Source organism: Mesocricetus auratus, unplaced genomic scaffold (genome assembly GCF_017639785.1).
Source record: "Mesocricetus auratus isolate SY011 unplaced genomic scaffold, BCM_Maur_2.0 Super-Scaffold_6730, whole genome shotgun sequence".
Taxonomy (NCBI): domain Eukaryota; kingdom Metazoa; phylum Chordata; class Mammalia; order Rodentia; family Cricetidae; genus Mesocricetus; species Mesocricetus auratus.
Window position 1 is genome coordinate 105,452,556 of NW_024429184.1, and position 14,289 is coordinate 105,466,844.

Sequence of the window (14,289 nt, forward strand, 5' to 3'; positions counted from 1 at the left end):
GCAAATCCCCTAGGGTAGTTAGAGCAGCAGTAAGGGAGGCAGCTGAGCCAGGGCGTGGCCCCAGGTCAGCTGGACAAGCTGCAGGGGTTGCTAACCTTCCTCACCTGGACGAGAGGATTAACAGTAGTTCCTTCCTCACGGTTCCATTCTGAGGTGAAATTGAATAACTGTATAAAGTACTCAGTACACAGGCCTGCCCCATCATAAGCACTCGGCAATGTTTGCCACGGTTATCGAGGTAGCAAACAAACATTTCTGGAAATGCTAGTTTTTCTGGGTTTAAATGCTGGATGATTTCTCCAAAGTAAGTAATACCATTTTCATAAGGCCCTGGTTTAGAAGATAAAGTTGCCACTGACAGTCCTTACACACTTGTGATTTCTAATATACTTAAAACATTACATTAAAAAAATCCTCCCAATTACCATCATCAGTAGAGTTTTAATTCCAATAATACATAGAATTCTTGTGGAGAACAGCAGCCTTAACTCAGCAGCCTTGTAGGCATATGAGTAACCTGGGGGCTAATGCAGATGCTATTTGCCAGCTCAAGTGTCTAGCCCTCCTGCTTCTTCCTGTTGACACAGCTACTACAGAGTAGTGCAGTATTTCTCACTCAATGTCCACTGTCCAGTTACACCGTTGCCTTTGAAGTGTGACTGGGTCTAGACGATGAGACCATGGAAACATCAGGAAAGTTACTTATCTACAAGTGTAGGACTCTACAAAAGATACTGTGTATCATGGCTACCTCCAGCATGCCCTGCACCCACACACACTCTTCCCCACATCCTGTCTCTGGATGAGATTGGTGCGCCATGACTACTTCCGGGGAAACCATGGTCTGCTTGTGATACCTTTCGTTTGCATCTTTGCTCATTTGCAAACATGTGAATGAAAGGTAGCATACATGCTATGGAGAGAAGAGAGAGAAAGGAGACAAGCAACATTGCTTAAGCCACCGATAACCACCAGATTACCCTTCATATGAATTATCTAACATTCTTACTGTTAAAATCCCTATGATGGGGCATCCCCTTACCTGCATACCCTAATCAGTATGATCCTGCCACCACTGAACACCACTGAACCCTAAGGAGATGGTACTGAGGTCTTTGGAGCAGTGATTTGAGGCAGGCAGCTCTGCCTCATAGATTAATATTATAAAAGGTGTCTGTGAACTTGGGTGAATAAATGAGAAGTCTTAGAAGAGATTTATACCTTGACATTTGGCTCCTCAGCCATCAGAGTTGTGAAAAATAAAGTTTTTTTGTTTTGTTTTTTGAGATAGGGTTTCTCTGTGTAGTACTGGCTGTCTTGGAATTCATTTTGTAGACCAGGCTGGCCTCGAACTCAGAGATTTGCCTTGCCTTTTCTCTAGAATGCTAGGATTAAGGGCATGCGCCATCACCTCCTGGCTAAATTATTTTCTTTACAAATTACACAGTGCTGGCCATTTTGTCATAGCAGTGTGATCATAAAAAGACATCCCCCCAAAAAACAAATGTTGAAGTCTTGTCTTTCAGAGTGTGACTGGATCCAAACACAGAACCGTTACAGAACTGAGTCAGCTAAAACAAAGCTTTGTTAGGATAGTCCCTTTTCCAACCTGACTGGTGTCCTTATAAACAGAGGAAATGATACAGAGAGGCACCATGTAGGTACACTAAGAGAATCCATTGCTGGCAGACCTCAACTACCAGAACTTTCTAAAGGAAGTTCCTTATGGGTCTGAAGAGATAGCTCAGTAGGTAAAGAACTTGCTGGCAAGCATGAGGACTTCAGTTCATATCCCTAGAACCCAGACCGAAAAATAAAGAAGTCGGATGTACTCCAACACTGGAGAGACAGAGACAGGACAATTCCTGGGCTTGCTTGCCAGCAGTTCAGCTGAATCACCATGTTCCAGGTTCACTGGGAGACCCTAACAACCTGTGGTACTCTCTCTCTCTCTCTCTCTCTCACAGAAAGAAAATAAAATTAAAAGGGGAATTTTCCAAATCTGAAGAACAAAAATATACCAGATGTACACTGGGGTCCGCAGTAAAAATGACAGTGCCCAGACGCATCAAGTGAGTAGATAAATTAAAAATAAAAACAAAACCAAAAGTCTAGCTTCTTCCTGGGATCAGTAAGACGGTTCATCAGATAAGAGCATTTGTCACCAAGCCTGACAACCAGAGTTTGATCCCTGGAACCCCCATGGTGGATGGCAGACCAACTCCCATAAGGTGCCCTCTGACCTCCACACATGTGCTACGACACGCAAGCATGAGTGCATCATACACTCAAATATACACAGAATAAATCAATAATTATAAAAGGAATTTTCTCCCCTTTTAATTTCTATAAAACCTGGTTATTATGGACAGAAGTGTGTCCCCTCTAAGCTTTTTATAACAAGATTCTAATTCCCAGTGTGACCATATATGGAGATGATCCTTTAATAGAGAGATAATTAAGGTTAAATGAAGTCATAAGGCTGAAGCCCTAATCCAACATGACTGGAGCCTAATAAGAGGAACAGACACCAGAGATACTCACAGCAGGATACAGAGGGAAGGTGGCCATCTGCTAAACATGGAGGGAGATCCCAGGAGGAGCCAAGCCTCTGGTATCTTGACCTTAGACTAAGAGCTAGGTTTTCTGGCAGTCTCAGACAGGTACACTCCTATCACGACTGCACACATACGAATGGGAGCCACAAACGGGAAAAGAAACTTGAGGCTGATTAAATGGACAATTTGGGTGAGGATGGGCTGGCACTGTGCATCAGGCAGAAGGCGGTTAATTCTCTCCTCCTGCCATCTGTCTGTGAAGTCACTGCCCATTCTCCCATCTGTTCACTCCTCAAATAGTGAGGCTGGAAGGCCTGGTACACTGGAGCTGGGCCATCAAACCTACCGGACAGTGGCTAGACTCAAATTCATCCATCTTCATCCTTGTTAGTAACTGATTGGGCATTTAACCCTAGAGAGCAAAGGAGTGGATCAACTAAAATTAGTACTGCCATCAGGATGAGGCCTTCATTATTCATACTTCCCATGACCCCTATTAGAATGGTAACTTTAAAAGTAACCAGAATTCAGGACAAGGAAAGGAGGTCTTGGGTACTAACACAACCCAGAAACAAAAACAAAAAACAAACAAAAAAACAGCCTATTTCTGGTTGCCTACAATTGCACAATCAAAGAGGAAATGTGAGAACAAGACAGGTTATTCCTGGAGGTTCTAGGACCTCAGGGTGGTACAACAGTCCTGGGCTGGGGAAAATGGGTCACTTGGCAGCTCAGAGTCTCAGGTCATGCTTGAAGGAAGGATGTCATCCTAGACCAGCCATCTACAAAGCACTTTTAATGTGAGCAAGCCAGCCACACAGCAAACGCACAAGGTCAGCATCATGCATGACTGACAGCTAGACTTTCAGCTACTGAATACTGAACAGATCCTCCTACGTGACCTTCCGTGGACGTCAAGCACCACTACAAGTTTTGATTGTCAACATTTTCCAAGCCAGTGGGGGCCCACTTCAACAAACAAAAACAAAACAACAACAACAACAACAAAGTCTTGGTTATTTCTTAAGAAGAGTATACCGGAGCTGGAGAGTTGGCTCGGCAGTTGAGAGCACTGGCTGCTCTTCCAGAGGACCTGGGTTCAGTTTCCAGCACCCACATGGCCAATCACAGCTGCCTGTAACTCCAGTTCCAGGAGATCTGATGCCAATGCACATAAAATAACATTCATTACGTATACATTCTCTGTGTATAATTTATTTCAATGTTCATTCACCTTTAAAGCCACTCTGTACAAAGAAAACAATAATCCTGGACTGGGGACCGTGTGGTGATGAACACACTTGTTGTGCAGGCAGGAAGACCTGAGCTTGGCAGCATGCATCTGTAATCCCAGTTCTGGGGGGCAGGTGGGTATTCCAGTGGTGGTGGAGGAGACATTAGATCCCTGGGCCTCACAAGTCAGTCTAGCCAAATTTGTAAGCTTTGGGTTCTCTGAAACAACTGGTCCCGAAACTTGAGAGTAACAGAAAAGGACACCTGACATCAGTATCCAGTCTCTACATGAACATGCTCACATGCTCATGAGTCCCTGCTGCCACCCCAGATCCACATACAGGAATATATATATATATATATATATATATATATATATATATATATATATGTGTGTGTGTGTGTGTGTGTGTGTGTGTGTGTGTGTGTGTGTGTGTCCACCCCACATGCATATACAGACACACACACACACACACACACACACACACACACGAACGAGCACATGCACACAAATCTCCGTAGAAATCCACTGTCCAAATAAGTTTTCTCAAACAAGACATGAAAACAGCTCTCCCCAGCTAGAGGTTCTGATTTTGCTGTGCATTTTGCTCCCTGGGTGGGGGGAGGGTAGCGCAGGGGTTAGATACAGATTCCCAGGTTTACCCTGGTAAGGGAGCCCAAGAACATTCACCTTCAACATCAAGTTTCCAAGTGACTGACATGTTGTCAGGGCCAGAAGACACAGCCTCGGATGTACAGTGGACGAATTCACCTTTCTGGCTTCCCAGAAAATTCCAGACTGTGCCACCTGGGCAGAGGCTTCCTGCTGGGAAGACAGTGAGTCTCAGTACACCAGGCAGGGACTCCTCGCTGCCACCTGCAATCTCTAGCGATGGTGTCCTGAATGGGGAAGTAACAGCAGCCGTGCCTTTGGGTTGTTTCAGGTCATAAAGGCAAAGGCGCAGAGAGACTGAGCATGTAAACAGAGGTCATCTCTGGAAGCTGAGGATGTCTGGGCTCAGTCACCTCCCAGGTACACCCTGTGAGTCACTGGGGGCCTGTCTACACTAAGGTGGTGACAGGGTTATTTAGTCAAACATCAGCCATTTCCCAGAAAAACCACCTCATTGTTGTAGAGAGAGAAGGGGAAATAAAGAAGTTGTTCCTGGTCACTTCTTGATAGAGTCAGATGTCAGGCTTGTTTCTCGAAGGGCTGAGTCATCAAAGCATGTCTTGAACTTTGAGATCTGTTGCCAACATTGTGCCTGCACCTTTCCCCATAAGGCCATGGCGTTTGGTGTTGTGTCTGTGTGTGTGACTCTGATCACAGTCAGATGGACAGCCCACGACAAGAAAGCATTGGTAACAAGGCTGCCATGGCATACACCACAACCTCTGCGTCTGCCATTTCCATTGGAGGCCATGTTGCAAAATTTTTTCAAGACTTTCTTTTTTTTAATTTATGTGCATGTACATGTGTGCGTGTGCACACAGGAATGTAAGTACTGGTGGAACAACAGGAAAGAGGAGTTAGATCCCCCTGGAGCTCAAGTTCTAGGATGCAGTGAGCTACCCAAAGTGGGTGCTGGGAACTGAGCAAACCTCTCAGCAATCTCTCATTTTTAAATAAACAAATAAATCAGCTGGTAGCACGCAAGTTTAATCGTTAGCACTCAGAAGGCAGAGGCAAGAGAATCTTTGTGAGTCAAGGTCAACCTGGTCTACACATTGAGCTCCAGAACAGACAGAACTATGTAGAGATCCTATGTAGGTAGGCAGGTTAAGTAGATAGACAGACTGACAGACAGACAGATAGATCAGATTTGAGTGGGGAAGGCTTGTCCTAAGTGAACTCAGTTTGAAGGAGTAAATGCCAGCTGTAGCTGTCTGGGCTGCCATCTATTCTTTTTTTTTTTTTTGGATTTTTTTTGAGTCAGGGTTTCTCTGTGTAGATTTGTAGACCAGCCTGGCCTAGAACTCACAGAGATCCACCTGACTCTGCCTCCCAAGAGCTGGGATTAAAGGCGTGTGCCACCACGCCTGGTTGCCATCTTTTTTTTTGGCACCTTTCAAATATCCAGTCACACACAGTATGCTTTGCCCAATGCTGTGTTCCCAGAAGAGCACAATTTCCCTGCCTTTTTGCCTCCTGGAATCCTGGAACTCATAACTTAGACTGGGGACACATCAGTCCAAGTCCCTTGCAAAGCCACGGGCAGCTGTCTGTGTTGGATACTCTGTCTTTGATACCTATTTGAAACATGGGAGAGGTGAAAGGCCAGCTCACTAGTCACAGGTTATAAAAGCATCCCTCGTGTGTGGGGAAGCTTGATGGGCACCGGAACTTTGTGCTGAGCACACATAAACTCGGCTGCCCTGGGCTGGCTCAGCAGTAGCATTACCCTCACAGCATCATGTAATCCCGTAGCAGGAACTCACTGAAACTGTGCTATATTCACTCTGCTCTCTGGGCTCCTCCGGCTTTGTTAGGGGAAACAAAACAACACCTACCTCCAGCACAATTTACCACTATGCCTCTCTACTGTAGGACAGCCCAGAGCCATCACCACCCTCCTGAAAAAGAGATCAACTTGGCTAACTGAAGTAAGTTCACCATTAACTGAGTGCCTTAGAAGATTTTGGGTTTAGTCCATACAGTAATCATATAAAGCAAATACTGTCACCAACTTTGAGGAAGCAGGCTCAAGGAGCTGATGTCAACTGCCCAATGTCACATAGCCCGTGGTGGCAGCTGACTCCAATACAGTCATCCTAACCAAGCTCTGCCTGACTAAACAAGCCGTTGTTATTCCCACCAGCAATAAATATGCATGGAAGAAAACTGAACCTAGCATTCTTCCGTTATCAAAGAATTAATCCTACGATTTGTTAACAACCTAGTCAAAGGAGCTCCCACATTGGCACATTCCAATGACCTCCTCACCCTTGTGTTTCCCAATTTCGTGGAGAGTAGCCATTTGTCTGGCCTATCCTTAGCCACCTTGATGGAAACATCAGGTGTTTCTACAGCCCCCTGTTCTGCATAAAAAGGGCGATGTGACAAATCCAACCATGGTGGTCTGCAGCAGCTTCACAGCTGGTTATGAACCTCAGCTATTTTAGTCCTGTACCATAAATACTTGCTTCTACAGAAAAAGCAACTGTCCCCTGAAAGGTATCACCTGATTACTGCTAAGACAGGGATATTTCCAAACACTTTCCTCAAGTAACGTCCATGTTTGACACAAATGTTTAAGGAAAGGAAATGTAGAATGGAATTGGGCTTATTGCTGTTCCGTCGGTGATTATTTGAAACAGACATCAGGCAAAATGTGTGCAATGTTTTGAGAATGGTTTTACTATCCTCAGTAAGTACCTTTCCTTTGTAAGATGTAAGAAAATTTTAGTTCTCCTTGCTTCTATCCAGTCACCCGCACGGACCTCTTTTCACCAATGTCCTTCTCTGTGCTAAGATACTAGCCATCCAGGCCATCAGATACATAAGAGACAGCTAGCTATGAACTACCAGGCCTATACTAAAAGCTGAATTAATGCTGCCGCAAGAATGAATGAATGATGCTTACTCACCTCCTACATGCTAGAATAAGGAACTGGATAGCTCCAAATTTGAGTACCCCTAGACTTTGTGGTCTAAGACCACTGAGAAGTGGTTTCTAAGGTACCTACTGACTGACATTCTGGAATCATCCACCCTCTATTTTTAACTCATATCTTTATGTTCAGGCCAAAACAGAAAAAATAAAAACCAACAGACTTCCACTGGGAATTTTTTTTTCATTTACATTTCGTGACAAGATATTCCCTTCCTCTCTCCTTTCTCCTTCCTCCCCTTCATGAAACATTCATTTCCAGCTGTTGGACAGTGACATCCAAGAAGAAAAGTCTAGAAACTGCAGTCCACAGACACGGGATATCAGGAAATGAAATGAACTCTTAGCTACAAAGAAGTCTTAATGCTGAGTTGTTAAGAGTGTCTTTGAGGTGTTAAGTTTTTACTGTATGCGTTAGTATTAAATGCAGGGTTGGGGAATATTAGTTTAAGGTGTTATTTTGTTTGTATTGCATTTGTGTAATTCTGTGAAGCTGTGTTACTGTGCTAGTCTAAAACACCTGAAGGTCTAATAAAGAGCTGAATGGCCAATAGCTAGGCAGGAGAGGAAAATAGGCAGGGCTGGCAGCCAGAGAGGATAAATATGAGAAGAATCTGGGCGAAAAAAAGGATCTGAGGATGAGGGAACAAGAGAGGAAGGAGGACTTCAGGAGTCAGTCACCCAGCTACACAACCGGACCCGGAGTAAGAAGGGAAGAAAAGGATTACATGAATAGAGAAAGATAAAACCCCAGGGCCAAAGATGGATGGGATAATTAAGAGAAGCTGGTAAGAAACAAGCCAACCTAAGGCTGGGCATTTGTAAGTAATAATGAGCCCCCGTGTGTGATTTATTTGGGAGCTGAGTGGCAGCACCCCCCCCCAAAAACGCAAAGACCAAAGAGCAAATAGCAAAAAGGCAAAAGACTAAAACATCACACAATGATGCAGGATGTGGGCAGTGCAAGGAATGGAGCAGGAAGGTGAAAAAAGCTACCCTTGGCAGGCACCACCTGCATCTCCATTCTTAGTTTCCGTATCAGCCATCGAGCCCTAAAAATACCCACTGGAGCAAACTGTCAACTCTGCCATTGGGTCAGCCCTGTGCATGTCCTCATTGCCCTGTCCGTGCCCTCAGCACTGGAGTTAAGATTCCCAGAGCTTCCCCAAGCCTCTCTACCCTTCTTTCTGTACCGGGGGACACAGGGGGCTTGTGTTCGCCCTTACTATCTCTCCCCTGACTCCTGGAAGTTACCTTGTTTCTCGTCCTTTCAACCCCTACCAAGCGAAACTGAGAGGGTGGTGACGCACGACTCTGCTAAGTGTGGGACTCAAACTGGAGTGCCAGCGAAATCTCCAAGAAAGTGCCGCGCTGTCTCAAAGTGGGGCTAACAGAGGATTAACTAACTATGCTGAGCTGATGTGATGGCCCACTCAACCTCAAGGCTTTACTATTGGAAGTCTCCCTTAGAAATCCACCCCCCCCCACACACACACAGCATTTCCTAATGAGCACTGTTTAGATGCAATCACTTCTCCCCACGTACCCTTTCCTCTGATTTCAACAGAATGAAAACTGCAAAAAGAGCTGACCCCATGAAACACTCTGTGCCTGGCCAGTGCAGAGTGCTCAATCCCTGGTTTCTGCCATTCTGTTTGGGTTCCCAGCACAGTCTGTCCCTTACGGAAGCCCAAACCCAGGCAGAGACAATGCAGTCACAAATGTGGAGTGTGCTGGTTAATGTGATTCCCCTGACAGGAGGGGACCTCAGCTGAGGAAGGGTCTCCATGAGACGGGCCTATAGGCAAGTCTGTGTGGTCATTTTTATTAATGATTATTGTGGAGGGGGAACCCAGACTGCTGTGGGTAGTGCCACCCCTGGGCAGGTAGCCCTGGGTTCTATAAGAAATCAGGCTGAGGAAGTCACAGGGACCAAGCCACTAAGCATTGTTTCTCCACGGCATCGGCTTCAGTTCCTGACTTGACTTCCCTCAGTGCTGGACTGTTACCTGTAAACTTTCCCTCCTTCTACTTACTTTTGGTCATGGTGTCACTGCAAACGAGAGCAAACTAAGACAGTTAAGGGACAACAAAAATGAGATTGACAACTCCAACAGCCCCGTTTCTCGGTAAGCACAAACTCCTGAGAACAAAGGGCAGAGCTGAGTCAATCTCCCATGAAGATAGCGTCTACAATTGGTGCAAGACCCCTAGGCTTTTGGTGGCACATTCCTCCATTTGATGATTTATTAATGATTCTTAAATCAGGAAACCTGAAAAGACGTAAGGGCTTATAAAAATCTACTCCTGTCATGTGAGCGGTAAACACAAACATCCATTATCTAAACTATTCACATTTTACAGGGAGCAGAGAGCTAGGCTACTTTGCTAAACGTTATTTACTTGGTTTACAGGCAAGAACCTCCAAAGGCCGACAGTGGAGGAGGACCTTAATCTATAGTGAGGAAAACAGCATCCCAAAAGAGCAAAGAAAAGATAACTATATTACTACCTAAATTATTAGCAATAAGTTGTTGACTTAACTCCCTATGACAGATTTAATTAGAAGGTGGCTATAAATGTTTCCAGGTGTTTAATTAAATGTGATAATTATTTCTGTCCTTAAACAGAAATGGAGTCATATGTTTACATTGCAAAGTATAATGTTTCCTTAGTTAAAACAGCGTGGAAACACCTTTGTGAAATACAGGAGTTGATGCACGATAAAAATATCCACTGTGATAAGCAGCGCTTAAAGTGATTTGTCAGCTCTTAACTTGCAACCACCAAAGCACACCGGCTTCTTAAAGGCCACCCTGCTAGGGTTCTTTCTTTTCTTTAGCTACAAAGTTTTGTTAGCCCATGCACCTCGGGAAATAATTTGTATTCATAGTGTCGTTTTCCCTACCAGCATCCAAGGGGATTTTCAACAAAGATGTGGGAGAAGTTTCATGGGATTTTTTCTTCCACCGCAAGCACACAGCAAGACTAACCGGAGCGGTAGGAGAATCAGAAATGATACTTGACAGGAACTCAGCAACTCAAGCTCAGTAAGGCTGTTAGGATGCAGCAAACTGATCAAGGAAACTTTCTGTGTAGAAATATGCTTCTGCAGTGAGAGTTCTGATGCCCCCCTCCTCAACAAAAATAACTTACAGTGGGATGAAAATTTTCAGACTTAAGCAACCCAAAGACGGTACTGTTTCAACACTGGGCAGTAAACTACAGTTGCCAGTGCTGTGAGTTAGGAAATCAATCACTTTAGAAACATGGTGTTACTGAGTCAATGAACATCTTTCAGGTGTCCAAGTCGTTTGAGCTGACTGATCTTGAAGACGCCTGTCAGCAGCCCTGGATCATCATCAGGCCCTGGGAACACATCAGGTGTTCTCCCAGCAGGTGCTGGAAGCTGGGCGCCACGGGAAAGCACGTGGGACATTCAGAAACGCACGCAGGCATACAACTTTCTTCACTGAACGATCTTAAGGCAAAGCTCTGGTGGCGGACGGTTTTACAACTCGGGATTGGATAACCATCTGAGGCCAGCATCTCAGTCTGCAATCTGGGGCATCCTGAACAACACAGCAACCCTTGCTTCAGCATTTGGTTACGGGGAGGACAGGACACTCAGCCGGAGAAGAAAGCGGGGGAGAGGGAGAGGGGCTCAACGCAGGATCTGGAGGAGGTCGCCCAGGAGGCAGACTCCCAGCAGCGGAATCGGGACCCACGGTGCGGCGCGGTTACGATGAAACCAGGGGACTTTCCGAGCGGCACGCTCCCACACGCTCACTTCCCCACACGCGCCCACTCACGCCCACCTTCACGGCCGAAACTCGGGGCGAACTGCAAGTGAGCCCCCCAGGAGCACTTTTAAAGTCCCCAAACAGCGTGCCGTGTTATCATTACTATTCTTTTGATCCCCCCCCCCCAGACCCGGAGCCTCACTCCTAGAAAGGAGGCAGCACTTACTCGGAGGAAGGGCGCGGTGGCGCCGGGACGAGAGAAGAGCGGGGCGGTCCCGCAACGTCGTTCTTCGGAGGCTGGACCGCTCGCGGCTCCCGGACCCCTAACAACCCCAGGCGGGCCCCAGCGCGGGAGAAGTGCCCCTGGGGCGGGGCCAGAGGGAGGCAGGGGCGGAGCCTGGCGCTTGGGGCGGAGCTGGGAGGTGGACTAAAGGGGGTGGGCCAGGCCGCCGTGGAGAAGCAGGGAGGAGGTCAGGGGTGTGGCATGGTGGGAAGAGGGCGGGGCCGGGGCTGTGCGGAAGGGACAGATGGGGAGGGGCTGAGTTGCTGGGCGGGAGGCGAAGCCAAGGCCACCAACTAGGGCGGGGTCTGGAGGCAGGGACAGAGCAGTATGGCTGGGGAGCTGGTGGCAGAGCAGATGGAATCGCACCTCTGCGGGAGGGTTCTGTACGGTGCTGCCCACGGTGGGCAGAATGGAAGCCCTCAGGGCAGCGAGGCCCAGACCTCTGGGCGCTGGCGGAACAAGACCTGCTTGGGACACGTTTCTTTGCATAAATGAGATCACCTTCGTAGTCGATATTGTCAATTAGTGCCGCGCTCATTTGCGTCATGCCTGACACTTATGTGACTAATGATCTGTGGAAGTCTCTGGATCCTGCTTCTCTTCCATCTTTCTCGCTCTCCACTCCTCGTTTTAAGATTACCCGGTGACATTCTAGGCGCTTGCAGATCTTTGTCTTCTATTGTCAGCGGTTGTGGGACTCCATTCATCTCTGGGTTAATCTCATTACTTTCTGGCGAGAACCCTGTGGTCTTGAACACTCACACTCAAACTCACACCACTCTAGTGTGACTGACTGGTTTTATCTGAGGAACAAGAGACTCCAGAGGAACCATCGGGACGAAGCCTACTCTGGGGCTTCCTTCTGTTTAAGAGCCATTCTTGGGTGGTTATACAGCTGGCAAGGACCATCTATCTACATGGGAGTAGGAGAAGCCCACCCATCCCATAAACATTCGCTAACTCTGTGCAGAGGGTAGGAAATAGTATTGACAAATATAATATGTAAACGTGACCATTCTAATCTTCTCAACAGACTACCATGTAGCTCTTACCAGTTACCTGAATCTAATGAAAAGAAAGGAAGGTGTAAGACACTGCTCCAAGAAAGCTGCACACTCAGCAAATGGCAGATTGACTGGAGCAGAGGAAAGTGAAGACTTGCTTGATGAAATAGAGAAAGTCACAACGGTGTGGGTTTGATGAAAAACGCCACTGACCCTGGCTGTAACTAGGCATGAGAGGTACCAGGATGATTTCTCTGGAAGGGGTCCTCAGAGCTGGGTTTGGATAACAAGCGGGAACTCCACATTCCTTTCCAAGGAAGGCGCCCTGGTGCTGTGTGAGTTTTTCCTCCGAGATTAAAACATTCTGTCCTATAGGAAGCTCCTTAAACGGTAAGGTAAACAGCTCAAAATAACTTCAGGAAGTCCCTGAAACTAACCAGATTCACTAGGACCTCCACTCTTGCCCCCCCCCGCCGTAAACAATAAAAGCTGACAGTTCCCCTCAGAAGGAAGCTGAGCTGCAAAGGAGACAATGAGGCCAGACCAGCTGCCTGGATGAAGCAGAAACCGTCTGAGTGACCTAGAAGTTTAGAACAGAGTCACCTGGGAAGGACACTCTCCAACCTGGGAAGCTGCCTGCAGGCTGTGCCATGCACTCCAGGTTCCCAGCTTTTTGGAGCTGTCACCCAGGCTGGGGTGGGCTTTCACCATGCAGCTATCTTTGAGTCATTTCTGCTTCTTTAACTAACCCCTCACACACATTCCTGTAAGAAACCCCAATAAAACTTGGTTGACCAAGTTGGACTTCGGTGGTATCCATACTTTGGGATCCCAACCTGGGGTGAGTAGCCATGTGTGTTTCATCCCCCAAGGAAAATGTCACACAACAAGTGACAAGCATTTTCTCACATTGCAAAGGACTGGAGACCAGGCATGGTGGTGTTTGCCTTTAGCCTCAGCACTCAGAAGCGGAATCAGGTGTGTAGATCTCTGCGGGTTTGAGGCCAGCCTGATCTACATGGTGGGCTCCAGGACAGCAAAGGCTATGTAGTGAGGCCCTGTCCCCCCTCTACAAAATGTAATTATTACTAGCATTAAAATAATAATGATACACAAGGATTGGAAGAGAAGTGCTAAAACAATAGACCAGAGCCAAAACTACACCCTCTCATCCTCCAGGACCCTGGGGGTGGAGGAGGCAGAATGATTTTAAGCATGGGAGATGTGTCAAATGTTCTATTAATAGAAAAGGCTTTCACATATGGAAACATAGAGGACCCCAGAGCTAGGTAACATGTTCATGGCAGTTGAGATGCTGTGGTAGACAAAACAATGCCTCACAGAAAGATGTGCAGTCTCTGACCCACAGAAACTGTGACTGTGTCACCTTAACTGGCAGAAGGAATTTTGTGGTCAGGAGTAAAGCTACCAACACTGGAATGGGGACATCACACTGGATTATTGGCTGAGCCTAGTCTAATTATATGGGTCCTCTAAAATGGAAGCACACTGAGGCAGAGTCAAAATGTGACAAGACATTCAGCCTGGGCCATGAGCCAAAGACCCTGGCTTGCCTCTAGAAGCTTGAATGGAGCTAAGGTAACTGCTTTAAAAGGGACATAAATAAGCCTTATATCCCTGAGAAGAGCTATTAAACAAAATAAGCAAATGTGTCTGTCTTTAGGGCCTCCAGAAAGTAACTCAGCCCTTTAGATGCCTTAGTTTGATTCTGGTGAGACAACATACTGGATTTATGACCTGTGGAGCTACAAATACAAGGTTGAGTCAAATGCCTAACCTTGTGGTAATTTATCATGGCAGCAACTGGAAACCAGTACAGATACCGAGAGCCGAGGT

General features: G+C 46.5%; 1 protein-coding gene across 1 annotated transcript in view; it reads right to left on the bottom strand.

Annotated features, from left to right (window-relative positions):
* The window catches only part of Tnfaip8 (TNF alpha induced protein 8), a 116,394-nt gene extending 104,876 nt beyond the window's left edge, over positions 1–11,518 (bottom strand). The window contains exon 1 of the mRNA XM_013112654.3: positions 11,372–11,518. Coding sequence (XP_012968108.1) covers position 11,372 — 1 coding nt within the window. The 5' untranslated portion in view covers positions 11,373–11,518. The remainder of the gene's footprint in view (positions 1–11,371) is intronic.
* Between the last annotated feature and the right edge of the window lie 2,771 nt (positions 11,519–14,289).